The sequence below is a fragment of the Salvelinus namaycush genome, chromosome 3 (genome assembly GCF_016432855.1).
Source record: "Salvelinus namaycush isolate Seneca chromosome 3, SaNama_1.0, whole genome shotgun sequence".
Classification (NCBI taxonomy): domain Eukaryota; kingdom Metazoa; phylum Chordata; class Actinopteri; order Salmoniformes; family Salmonidae; genus Salvelinus; species Salvelinus namaycush.
This window is the reverse complement of record NC_052309.1, coordinates 56928759-56942255: the sequence shown is the minus strand read 5'-3', so window position 1 is coordinate 56942255 and position 13497 is coordinate 56928759. Positions and strand designations below refer to the sequence as shown.

General features: G+C 42.2%; 1 protein-coding gene across 1 annotated transcript; it reads left to right on the top strand.

Moving 5' to 3' along the window:
• The first annotated feature begins 9297 nt into the window (after positions 1 to 9297).
• LOC120043932 (carbonic anhydrase 4-like) lies at positions 9298 to 12068 on the top strand. The gene is made up of 6 exons (XM_038988531.1): positions 9298 to 9306; positions 9487 to 9622; positions 9817 to 9968; positions 11204 to 11293; positions 11602 to 11674; positions 11884 to 12068. Exons 1-6 carry the CDS (start codon positions 9298 to 9300, stop codon positions 12066 to 12068), a joined length of 645 nt encoding a protein of 214 aa, XP_038844459.1.
• The last annotated feature ends 1429 nt before the right edge of the window (positions 12069 to 13497 follow it).

Here is a 13497-nt window from a genome sequence, read left to right as displayed (position 1 = left end):
GGTTGGAATGAAAACCTAAAGGATGTTAGTGTAATAAATACCATTTAAAATAACACAAGCATATTGCTATTACATTGTTATAACTAACTTCTTTCTAAGCAGGGTTTCTCACACACTCATAAACAGATACAGAGAACCACACACACACCCAAAGACAGATGGCTGGCACAGACCTTTCATAAACACTGATAAGGCAGGAAAGGCCTTGATCAAAAGAGTGCTTGGGTCTGCATTTCACGAGATAATAAGACACACACACGCATACCCAAGGACAGGGGGCTGACTACGCACACACAAAATCTCCTGTTTTAGCTGAACATTTGGTAACAAAGAACTTTTGCTATAAGACTCAGAAGGATGACGCCCAGCTCATCAGGACCAATCTGAGAAGACAACAACCTGTCCAGAACCAACCAAAGGACCAGAACTTCCAGACTCAACCTACTTTCTGTGGTGTATAAAATGTCTATGCACTCTGTTATCTGGGCTTTTTTCTGGAGGTTCTCTATGAGCCGAAGGAACGAGACCGTATACGCTTGTACCAGATATCTTTACTCATAATTAAACTGTCGCTTGTCATACAATTTACCACCTTGTCTGAATCGATCCTTGACCGGCTCACCCTTCTCCATATCCAATTATCAACAGAAACTTGGTAGCAGAGGATGGTTGTCTAGAGACCCGGTCCAGAGTGGTTGATTTGGGTGGGAGAGGGCGAGTTGGTGAAAGGACGGTTCACGGAGGACAGGTGAAATCTTTTGGGGGGGAGGACGACAGTTCTGCTCAACTCGGGAAACTGATCTTCTGGTCGACCATAAACAAGGTAAGCAAGACCTGTTAAATCAAACTTTGCATATTGTCGTATAGTTCTTCCAAATTTCGATCAGTGGTACCGAGTCTGGGTAAGAATTCTTGTTTAAATTTATGTGCATAGATGACATGTGAACGACAGTGAAGTGAACATATGTGGGAATAATTTGTAAGTCTTAAGCGCTATTATATAGTCCGGCTTGTGACCGGTGAGGAATAGGCTTAATTTGTGTTAAAAGCGCTATTATATAGTCCGGCTTGTGACCGGTGAGGAATAGGCTTAATGTGATAAAAAGATCTATTCGTATAGTCCGGCTTGTGACCGGTGAGGAATATAGTAAGCACTATTCAATAGTCCGGCTATTCAGTCGGTGAAGGGTAGGCTTAAAATTGGGATAGGCACTATTCAATAGTCCGGCTATTCAGCCGGTGAAGGATAGGCTTGTTCCATCCCCATTCATATAGTCCGGCTGTGACCGGTGACGAGTGGGGTAAAGTTTGTCAAGACCTATTAGTATGGTCCGGCTTGTGTCCGGTGAGGAGTAGGCTAGACTTATTCAATAGTCCGGGCGATTGTCCGGTGAAGAATAGTCTATTTGTGTTTGTAGGCGCCAGGTTGAAAAATGTTCAATGTTTAAGTGTAATGTTTCCAATGTCTAAAGTCTAAGTGTTCAACGTCTAAAGGGTAATGTTCATAGTGGGAAAAATTTAAATGTTTAATGTATACATGTAAAAAATTATTGGTGTTGGTTTAAACTGAGAAAGAATATTATTAGGACTGAGAAATTTTGCACGTTCCACAACGCCTGATAAACAAACGATACATAGAAAAATTAAATTCCGAGTGTACGAGGGAGGAACTCTGAGATAAGACAGAGTACGTGTCTCCAAGAATTCATCACGGGTATTTACCAGTGACGGGCTAAGTATATTCAGATAGTCTAAATATAGTGATGAAATTTAATCAGATGATTTAAAATATAGAGATAAAAGTTAAAATATAAAATACATGACAATATGACGACCCCAAATACTCCCAAGCTTAAATTTAACGATTTTCTAGATCAAAAGCTACAAGACAGGTCAGGGGGAAAAGAACAGTGGAAGTCAATAAAGAAGGTTTGGGAAGGGTTGAAGTTAAAATGGACACAGGCAGGTTATCTAGGAGGGGGACCACCAAGCAGGGTCCAATTGAGTACGATGGAAGGTGGACTGAGAGAGGCAGTGCAGGAGGCTAGAGACAGGGAGGTAGAAAAGAATAAAAGTCATTTGTTTAAGAAGGAAAGGACCACCAAGAGAGGGAGGTCATATGCCCGCTCTTGATGTACACCAGATAGGTATGACTGATTATGTAAGGAAACTGACGGAACTCTCTGTAGCACTCTCTACCCAGGTTCGCAAGGTCCAAGAGGGGGAGCTGCCAGGAGGCACGCCACTACTGAATGTAAAATGGTGACTGGGTGGGGGTTAAAGTCCACAAGAGAAAGTGGCTGGAACCCAGGTGGACTGAACTGTACGAAGTGAAGGAGGTTACTTCACACTCAGTTCAGGTCAAAGGTAAATCAGGCGCACCTTGGCACCACCTCACACATTGCACTCTAGCTCCAATTCCTTACAGAAGTCAGAGCCGATTTGAGCGGCCTAAATTCGATTCCAAATTAAGACACTCCTGACTCAGGTGATGCGGCATCAAACTTCGCCTCCCCTGAAAAAGGAACCTCTCCCAGTTAGAGGGATATCTCCCTCCCTGGGCGAGATTAGGGATATCTGGCCCCTTATTTGTGATATTCCTCCACACACTCATAACTCTTAGAATAGTTGGGGGTGGAGAGCTGTACAGAGAATGGACAGAAGATGGCAGTATTGCAGCACTCAACGGTCTCCCAGCAAACGGGGAGCCTGTTTGAATGCTGGTGACAGAAAAAAACTTAAAACCAATTCGGAGTAGAGAGAATACATTTAATAACTTATTTAGGTTAAATTTACAGACTAATGATATTACTGTTATGGATTGGCTGACATGCGATATAAATTTAGCGAAGTATATGGTAAGTTTACACTTTGGAATGAAAAAAGTTGAAGTTGATATATAATGCTCATGGAAAAAATATACACTTTGGGTTAAGGGGTTTTCCGTGTTCCCAGAGACAAGATATCTTGAAAGAATACACTCATATTGGAATAGGAGTTTTACTTTCTGAGTTTTATTTAGGCAAGGGACTTTGTTAAGATAAAGGGTTCTTTTGGTATGTCTAGATATGGTATGGAAAACGAATGTAGGTGTAACCTTTTTGACCTCTTTTCGTTGCATTTTCCTGTGACTTGATCAATCACGGGGGGATGTAGTGAGAATAATGAAATTGTGGTCATTTGGGAATACTAGTTTTGAGGTAAATTGATATAATAGAGTTTATAACTCTTGACCATAATTGTAGTTTTAACCACAGAGGAGTCAGGATTCTGTTTTTAAACATCGGCTATGACGGTTTTGAATGGGCTGTTATTGAATTGGTTTGAACAGGAGATATTTTAAGCCTATAGGGCATGGAAATAAAAGTGATAGAGAGCTTATTAGTAAAGAAAGGAATTTATATGGTTAGCATTTGTTTTGGCCATAAGAAGATAGAGATAGGTTTATTAAGGTTATGTAAGGACTTTAGAGATTGACACTATAAGACATGTTGTTATTTTTAAATCCATTTGGGATAGATAAAGTCAAAACAGTGAGACACTTAGTTAATATTGCAAAAGAACACATAGTTGTTATTGACTATTATTAGAAAAAGGCAGACAGATGGGTCTACCCCGCACTGTTGAGACCTTGAAGGTTTGAGAGTGGAGTGGGGAGGGTGGACCAGGAAATGAGCAAGGTAGGCTGTGAAATAAGATAGGACAGAAGGGGGTTAACACATATAAGCAGCACAGATACATTTTAAAGTAGATAAGTCACTTGACAGAGAATTGGAAAAGAATAGATATGAATGTACGCCCAAGGGACAATTGGACATGTGGAAAATGAAAGGGACGATATAATATACTAAGTCATTATTTAGAGTAGGTAAGGTTGATACCTGGCCAGAGCCAGGTATCAAACGGGGGAGGGGTACATTGTGGTCTAGGATAGGATGGGGCCTATTGGATAATAACTAATTTAAAATTAAAAATTTCTAGCTAAAAAATAGGCATAGAAGTTAAATATATAAATTAGATAGAACAAATGAGAAACTGTTTGTTAACCAAACCTGTATGTCCAAGATTTTATGCATTAAAGGTGAATTAAAGGAGAAGGTGATTCACTCGACCTGGGGGCATATCGCACTTGGAGGGTGAGACACACTGACACTGTCGAATGATCACAGAGTTAAGGAGAAGAACCGTTACTAATAGAGTTCGGGGATCAACTCCTTAATGAAGAATTCCCTGCCCCCGACCTTTCCTCACTGTGTTTGTTCATAGAAGTGAAAGTGTTGCTTGATCTCTGGCTGATGATGTGTTCTCTGGGAGAAGAGGGGGCTTTACAGGACTGTTTGTGGTCCTGAGCTGTCTGTTTAGGATACGATGGGGATGTTACCATCACAGTGCTGCCAGAACCACCACCAGTTCCAACAGACCAGGTTCAGCCGGCCTCCTCCACCACTTCAAGACCAAGTCCCACGCCATCACCTGAACTCTACAATCTGGTATAGGTAATAAATGTAAAAGACATCTCAGATAGTGACCAATTGGGGACTGAAACTGGTTATGAGGGAAGGGAGAATATGTGGTTGGCCTACAAAACACTTAATAGAGAGGACTGTGTCGTATGTGGACATGCCAGACCTATTCTGGCTGCTCACCCATTTGCCCTAAGTAAGGGGGAAGGTTGGATGTGCATATTGGAAAGTTTAAGCCAAATTCAACCCTGTGTAAAACTCTGACACTTGTGTTCCCAGAAGTCCGTCCCCAGAAGACACCATGGGGGGTTAAGGCATATGGGGGATATTACAGCTGTAACACTGGTATAGGTAGAGGTATAGACTATGGGAGGTTCCCTACCACTGCCTGCATCACTAATGTCACTATTAAATATAGGTGTTACTGATGTATGGTGGATGTGTGGACCTGCCAGGCGGTTGACCACATTTTGAAAGGAGATTGTCAGGGCACATGTGTTTTGGCCAGTCTGATAAACACCATTGCCTATTATTGAGGTTACAGCTAACCAACTTTTGGGAGCTGCACATGACAGAGGCTTGGGACCAACCCAGGAGTCGGCAGAAACGTGACGCTCCTTGGTCCAAGAGTACAGATAACATCCACACCAACCTGTTGGGGGTCCCAATAGGGGTCCCCCACGAATTCCAGACATTAAACAGGAATGATGGCCTGTGGCATCTGATGCCCATCATTGGCCCAGCTATTGTTGATGCTAAGCATAATGCCTGGATCAATTATATCTACTATAATTAATGATGATTTGTTAAATACACCCACACAGCACTTACGGGGATGGCTGAACAATTAGATGCTACCTCTCAAACCAGTAGACCAAATAGACTAGCACTGGACATGATTCTGGCCGACCAGGGAGGTGTATGTAAAATGTTTGGAGAACAGTGTTAGACGTTTGTCCCTAACAATACTGGTCCGGATGGGAGCATTTCAAAAGCTCTGAGTGAGTTGGCAAGGTTATCGGTGGAGGTGAGGGGTCTTGCAGGTGTGGAGGAGAGTGGACTGTTCCCCTGGCTGGGTGGTTGGTTTGGTAAGTACACTACAGTGATGATTACTGGATTTCTGACCCTAAGTTGTTGTTTTTAATATGCTCATGTTCCGTAATGCCTGTATCATACCTTGTTTGAAGAAGTCTGTTACAGATGTGGAAAGGGCCTATGGTATGATGCCGCTGCTTGATGCTCCAGTTGGAGAGGCTGATACGAAATCAAGCTTTCGCAGGAGAGTGGGCCTGACAGAGGGGGACCCTTGGTTCGCTGTAGTTGATGTTGTCGAATGAATAAAAAGTGATGTTTGTCCTCCCTGTTGTGAAGGTTTGAAGTTCCCGGGTGGCGACGAGCCCACCTGGTACAGGTTGTATAGAGGGATGGACCTGAGGGTTTAATATGATCTAGCTTTTTATGTCACGTCTCTTTTGAGACGTGAAGAGAGGGAATCAAAACTTTTTCCTTCTGAAAAAGTTCCCTGTCTCTGCTTGTCTTAGCTATTTTTTGTCACTTCTCTTTTGAGACGTGAAGAGAGGGAATTAAAACTTTCTCTCTGAGAAAGTTTCCCTGGTTGTTTACTTTTGCTTTTCTTACTCTTACCTAGTTTATGTCACGTCTCTTAGGAGACGTGAAGAGAGGGAATCAAAACTTTTTCTTCTGGAAAAAGTTTCCCTTCTTGTGCCTGGATTCGCTTAAAGTTTATGTCACGTCTCTTGTGAGACGTGAAGAGAGGGAATCAAAACTTTATCTTCTGATAAAGTTTACTCTAATTTTGCCATTTATAGCTTTTGTCCTAGCTTTTGTCACGTCTCTTATGAGACGTGAAGAGGGGGATTTGTAATAAATACCATTTAAAATAACACAAGCATATTGCTATTACATTGTTATAACTAACTTCTTTCTAAGCAGGGTTTCTCACACACTCATAAACAGATACAGAGAACCACACACACACCCAAAGACAGATGGCTGGCACAGACCTTTCATAAACACTGATAAGGCAGGAAAGGCCTTGATCAAAAGAGTGCTTGGGTCTGCATTTCACGAGATAATAAGACACACACACGCATACCCAAGGACAGGGGGCTGACTACGCACACACAAAATCTCCTGTTTTAGCTGAACATTTGGTAACAAAGAACTTTTGCTATAAGACTCAGAAGGATGACGCCCAGCTCATCAGGACCAATCTGAGAAGACAACAACCTGTCCAGAACCAACCAAAGGACCAGAACTTCCAGACTCAACCTACTTTCTGTGGTGTATAAAATGTCTATGCACTCTGTTATCTGGGCTTTTTTCTGGAGGTTCTCTATGAGCCGAAGGAACGAGACCGTATACGCTTGTACCAGATATCTTTACTCATAATTAAACTGTCGCTTGTCATACAATTTACCACCTTGTCTGAATCGATCCTTGACCGGCTCACCCTTCTCCATATCCAATTATCAACATTAGCTCTCCAGGAACAGGGTTGGAGAGCTCTGCTAAAGAATATGCATCAAGTGCATACTTCAATTGCAACGTCTGCCTATGCCCATGTAACGGATGTGAAATGGCTAGCTAGTTAGCGGGTACGCGCTAGTAGCGTTTCAATCAGTTACGTCACTTGCTCTGAAACCTAGAAGTAGGGTTGCACCTTGCTCTGCAAGGGCCGCGGCTTTTGTGGAGCGATGGGTAACGACGCTTCGTGGGTGTCAGTTGTTGATGTGTGCAGAGGGTCCCTGGTTCGCGCCCGTGTCGGGGCGAGGGGACGGTTTAAAGTTATACTGTTACATTGATGCTGTTGACCCGGATCACTGGTTGCTGCGGAAAAGGAGGAGGTTGAAAGGGGGGTGAGTGTAACGGATGTGAAATGGCTAGCTAGTTAGCGGGTACGCGCTAGTAGCGTTTCAATCAGTTACGTCACTTGCTCTGAAACCTATTAGTAGTGTTGCCCCTTGCTCTGCAAGGGCCGCGGCTTTTGTGGAGCGATGGGTAACGACGCTTCGTGGGTGACTGTTGTTGATGTGTGCAGAGGGTCCCTGGTTCGCGCCCGAGGTCGGGGCGAGGGGACGGTCTAAAGTTATACTGTTACACCCACATATTGTCACAAGAAAATGTTGTATTTTTAATACCCTCAAACACCAAGTTAGGCATACCTCATTTCAAAATAGGCCATCATCACTGTCAATCGTGAATGCTAATTAGGCCTATTCACGTTTTACCGGTGAAACCGCATCTGCATGCCAGTAGTTTAATTGATCTCAATCAGTTTCATGGGAATAGCCTATGCATTTTGATCTTCTTGAATTACTGTTTTCATGAGCAAATTAGAGCAGATGGTGTTATCAAACTATTAGCCTTGTATTTTGTTTCAATCAGCATATATCCTGCCTTGTGGCTCTGTTGAGTTTCGGCGCAATAATGTTTGTTTTTTTACTATTCAGTTTCAGCTAACCATCTAAAAATCTCATTAGAAATGAGGTGTTTTGGCGTAACAGAGTTGAACAGTAACGTTATAGGCATAATATGCTATGCTATTAAATTCGCTTCTGTTACGTTACCGTTATGTGATCTTGCGAGACATTGATTAAGCTTTGATCTAACTTTACTAAACGAGCACCATTGTGAGAAGTGATCATCTTCAATTTGTAATAATAATACATGATGAGTAGGAAGCACTATTAGGCGTAGGCAACAGATCGTGATGAGTGTTATTTAAAATGATTAGGGCGCCCTTCGTGGTTGTTAAAGGACAGCGCTAAATAAACTTTTATTTGATTCGCTTGAACACATGGTTGCAGAATACCCTATTACAGAATAAAATAAAACAGAGGTGAACTACCAATTCATATAATTAATTTGCATAAATTTGATAATCAAATCAATTGACCAAGTAGTGAACATAAATCATTACTAGACGACATAGAACTTTGCAGGTGGCCACTGGTTTGGGTGTCCTCCGCAGAACGTGACAGTAACCAAGTGGTCACATATCGTTTTCCGTTCCACTGCGCAAGAGGGGTCGGTGAAGTTTTATGAACATCAAGGCAAACATGGTGAATTTAGATTTTTTTTGTTTTACCTTCTGATTGGCCAAATTTGTCAAGGCTCCAAAGGGCTTCCGCAATGCCCACATGTAGCCTACAGTTCTTCATCATTCTCGCCTCCGCCAGAGAGAAGGCAGGGAAGAAACCATCCTTTACCTACCTCTAGGCTGCTAGACGACATATTTATTTGGTTTGTCATTCTATAGTTTTTTATGGAATTTTTGTGGTAATTAAATATAATTTATTTAGAATTGATTAGAATAAATTGTCCATGTATTTTCAAATTGAAAAAGGTGAGGCTCGTGCTCCCCCAGCACTACACACTTGTTACAACGTTCCACATAGCATTGAAAAGTCGTTTTGGCGGTTGGGCAATGCAGGCTGTAGCTAGGCATATAAGAACATGTATTTTCCATATTAATGTGGTTATTAATTCAACTCATGAAACTATGTTGTACAAGTGGGTAAGACATCATTTTTAAAATCATACATTTAGGGATCTTGATATGGCTACATTTTGACAGAAATCTAATCATAGTGATAACAAATATAGTTTCATGCATCTTAATGCTACATTGCATTTATATTTGCTTTTCAGACATCTGTGTGTATTATCCTCTATCTCTGTTCACGAGCAATAGCAGGTGCGTAGCCTTCCAAAACAACATTTTTTTTAAAGTTTCATGAATATGAATATATTTTCTATGAATTATATGTATTTTCAAATGTGTTTCTTTTAGACCAGCCCTGGTGTCACAATGGCTGTGGTAAGTCTTCACTAGTTCTGACTTCACCTCCATCCATTACTCTTCAGTCATCTCATAGCTGTGGTGTGCTACACAAACACAGTTCATAACAGGAAACGTTTAATCTGACAGAGGCTTTCTTTTTCTCTCTCTCTTTTAGAGAACAGCCCCTCTTTCTGGCCCTCCCTTCCCAACTCTCAGTGTGGGGGGGTCAGACAGTCGCCGATCAACATTGATACTAACCAGCTGACCTTTGACCCCAGTCTCCGCAACCTCACCTTCAGTAACATCATTAATCCACACAGCATCAAGTTCCTCACCAACAATGGACACACAGGTACTCTTGTGGTGAATCTCCTTGGTCCTGTACTTATAGTGTGTCTGTAGGACATGTGTTGTCTAGTCTTCTTTAAAGTAATCTCAGTAGCTCAGGACACAGGTATAATTTGCTCATTAACAGTTGTTAGTGAATACACAATACCATATTAATGTATACTACGGTAAAACCACAACTTATTTTCGTCCTCCCAGTGAGCTGTGTGTTAGAGGGCCTGATTGAGGTGAAAGGAGGGGGGCTCCCTCATGGCTACACGGCCGTCATGATGCATTTCCACTGGGGAGGCGACTCACTGTGCCACCCAGGCTCTGAGCACACAGTGGACTCAGTCAGATACCCCATGGAGGTGAGATACTGTACTAGAAGAGAGAGAGTGTGTGTGCAGGAGAGGTGTGTGGGTAAAATCACTTGGGAAGCCAAGCCCCCCCCCCCCAAAAAGCCATATTACAAACTATGTGTTGTAATAACTGTGTTGTTTGCTCTATAACCTGTTAATTCATATGTCTTGCAACCATGACATATAGGCCTAAAGGCAGAGACAATAAGAAGACAAAGTGGCAGAATAAATTCAACCACACCTTTGTTTTATCACAAAACCTGATAGCAACCTCTGTTCAGTGAAGTCCACAAAGCATATTGCATGTACAGTAAGACAGTTAGTTACATAACCTACAGCTTGGTCAAGCAAGTTAATATTTCTGAAATTTTTGGACCACAAAACAACAATTTATTTTTTACCAGAGAGTTACCGCAAGTCACAAAGGAAACAAGAGCTGCCTCCACTATTCCAGCACCATTTAAACTTCAACATGTCAACATCATCAAATCACCTCTAATACAGTGACAACTAAAATATACCAAAAACAATTTAGTCCAATCAATGTCAGCTAAATATGATGTGGCGGCCCATGGTTCGGATTTCTGTGTGCGTGTGTGTTTGCGTGCGCGTTTGTGCAAGTAGAAAAACATGTTGACTCACCCTACTTGTAGAGAAACACCAATGCCATCCTCCTTTCTTTCATGTTGACGAAATGGTCTATATCTCTGTCATACAGTACACGCTTACATTTTTTGTTGTCCTAGGCTACCTGGCTAAAATGCCTGCTCGCTAGCCTAACTTCCATTCTTGTGCAACGTTAGCTAGTTAACATTAGCTTTCTACATCTAGCTACATATTGAACTTCCATCCTCTCAGGCCAGGGGCACAATGTATGAATTAATGGTTGCACCAGAATCGCCGTGATAATCATTGGCCAGTACAGAGAATTAAGTAAAACCACAAGTCCAAATCCCTATCTCCATCCATGGCTAATTTAGCTTTCTCCTCTGAGATACAATCAGCCTCTTGCGAATTGAAGGAAAATGTTGAAACACAGAGACGAAAGCTAAATTATTTTATGCTTTATTTATTTTTTCTTGGTCAAGTTTTTTGGGTAGCCTGGCTTCGCTTGGCATACATGAATACACATCTGTGTGTGTGTGTGTGTGTGTGTGTGTGTGTGTGTGTGTGTGTGTGTGTGTGTGTGTGTGTGTGTGTGTGTGTGTGTGTGTCCTATATGATGTGACTCTGTTTGATTTCAGATCCACCTTGTGACACTGAAGGAAGGCTTGACATTGGAGCAGGCTAAGACTGACCCGGAGAGGATAGCAGTGTTTGGATTCTTCATAGATGTACGTCTCTACGTCACAACAGTTCTACACTGATGATGACAATACTATGACAGAGTTATGATTCTTGACTTAGTAATAGGAGTTATGGCAGAATACCTTGTTATCAGAGGAGGCCGGTGGGAGGAGCTATAGGAGGACGGGATCATTGTAATGGCTGTAATGGAATCAATGGAACGGAGTCAAACACGTTGTTACCGTGTGTTTGATGCGTTCCAGCCGTTATAAAGAGCCCGTCCTCCTATAGCTCCTCCCACCAGCCTTCACTGCTTGTTATTCATGCTATCATCAACACATTCCATGGATTCCAGGTGACAGGCAACCAATGGCATGTGGAATCCTGGAGGACTTTGACATCATATCTGCTGAATATAACAGAGAAGGGTGAGGAGCAGTGGTGCCAGCTAGCCTTAAAGTACTTATATTCTCTATTTTTATGCCAATGTAGCTAATTTGAATTTGCAGAGACAGAGAGAGCAAGAGCAGAGTGAAACCTCCATTGCTTTTAGGGCACTAACAAAGGGAGAGCTTCCTCCCTTTGGTGGTGATGTTACTAGTATTTTTCATACTACAGCCCTCTCCTTATGTCTCAGGTTCATCAGTTGACATAGTGCAGCCACTATCCATCAGTGATCTGCTAGGAAGTGTGGACCTCACCAAGTTCTACCGCTACCAGGGTTCTCTGACCACCCCCACCTGCGATGAAGTGGTGGTATGGACCGTGTTCGAAGAGCCAATCAAGTTACGGAGAGATCTAGTTAGTGGTAACCTAACATAGCAGGCGTATAAGAAAAGCCTGAGCGGAGCTGGAAGAAACGGGAAGCATCCGGTTTGAGTCTTCACCTCCGCTTCCTGAAAACCGTATGCTTACGGTTTCTTTCAACCCCGCTGAGGGTGAGTGAGTGGTGGTGGGCTGACTTGTCGATTGGTTGGATTACACTCCAACAAGCGTTCTCCTTAGTAAAATGTATGTCAAATAAAAGATGAGTGTGCAGCTTTATTATATTTTCCTGAGCCATTGAAGAAGCCTAAGGGAGCGGTTGAAATTTACACAATTGTTACCCAGAGGAAAATGGGGGAGGTTCGTGCTTTTTCACTTTCAGTCAGGGGAAGTGTTTTTAATATGTTTTTATTTAGTCATGGGGAGGGTCATGTAATTTGTAATAGAATAAATGTCATATTGCTTAGTGTTTGAGAATTAGTTGCTTATATCTCGATGTGTGCCCATTGCTGCCCCTCATCCCTGATTCTCTGCTGGGCGCGCAATATCAAGTGCGCCTAGTGTGGTCTCAATCAAGTGATCCATAGCCTATACTATAGGCCTAGGCTAGCGTTTCCCAAACTCGGTCCTGGGGAAAATGTTCTGGGAGTGTGTATATAAAACTAGGCTACCACAATCATGAGCCCTGGCCTGCCCTGCTCTTGCTGATGTAAATCATTTTGTGCTGCCTAACCAATGGCGGTGCTGTATACGGTGGCCCTTCAGGAAGAAAGTCAAAGGCATCTTCTGCAAAAAAAATTGTATTTGTCCCAAAAATTCTATATCTGTGCGTGCGGACTAGGCCTTCTGATGTCCTGTTCAGGTTGAGAGAGAGAGAGAGAGAGAGAGCGCGAAGATGAGGACTTCGACTATCCAATTTTTTATATTCGCCTGTATAGAAATCAAAACATCTCAGATGCTGCAGCATGCATTCATTCGTTGTCATGCTCTGTTGTGGAATTTAAAAAGATTCTGCTAGTCTCCAGTCATGTAAAATGACGTAGAACTACATAAAATGCGTCTATACAAGGCAATTTTTTATTGGGCTGCAAATAAGAAGATATACTGTATTCATGTAGTGCTTTTACTGAAATGGAGATCTTTTCACCTCTGTCAGCAGTGGTCTGCGAATTCTCAACCTGGCTACTTTGCCATGTAATGCTTACAAAACGAAGAACAGTTTCTAAAACTGCATATCTAAGGCTCTGGTCTGTCCTAGGAGTGAGGGTAAACGGTAGGCATGTTCTCTGCTATCCACTGCAATATGTTACTTTTTGGGTGACCAACAAAATTCAAGTAGAAATGTGAGTTATAGATCTGTCATTCTCAGTGAAAGCAAGTCTAAGAAGTGGTAGATCTGTTCTTTTTGCTATTTCTATGCTTCCTGTTCTTAAGTTTAATCTTTGCGTCTTTTACATTAGGTTTGGTACACCAGCTTCAAACAGCT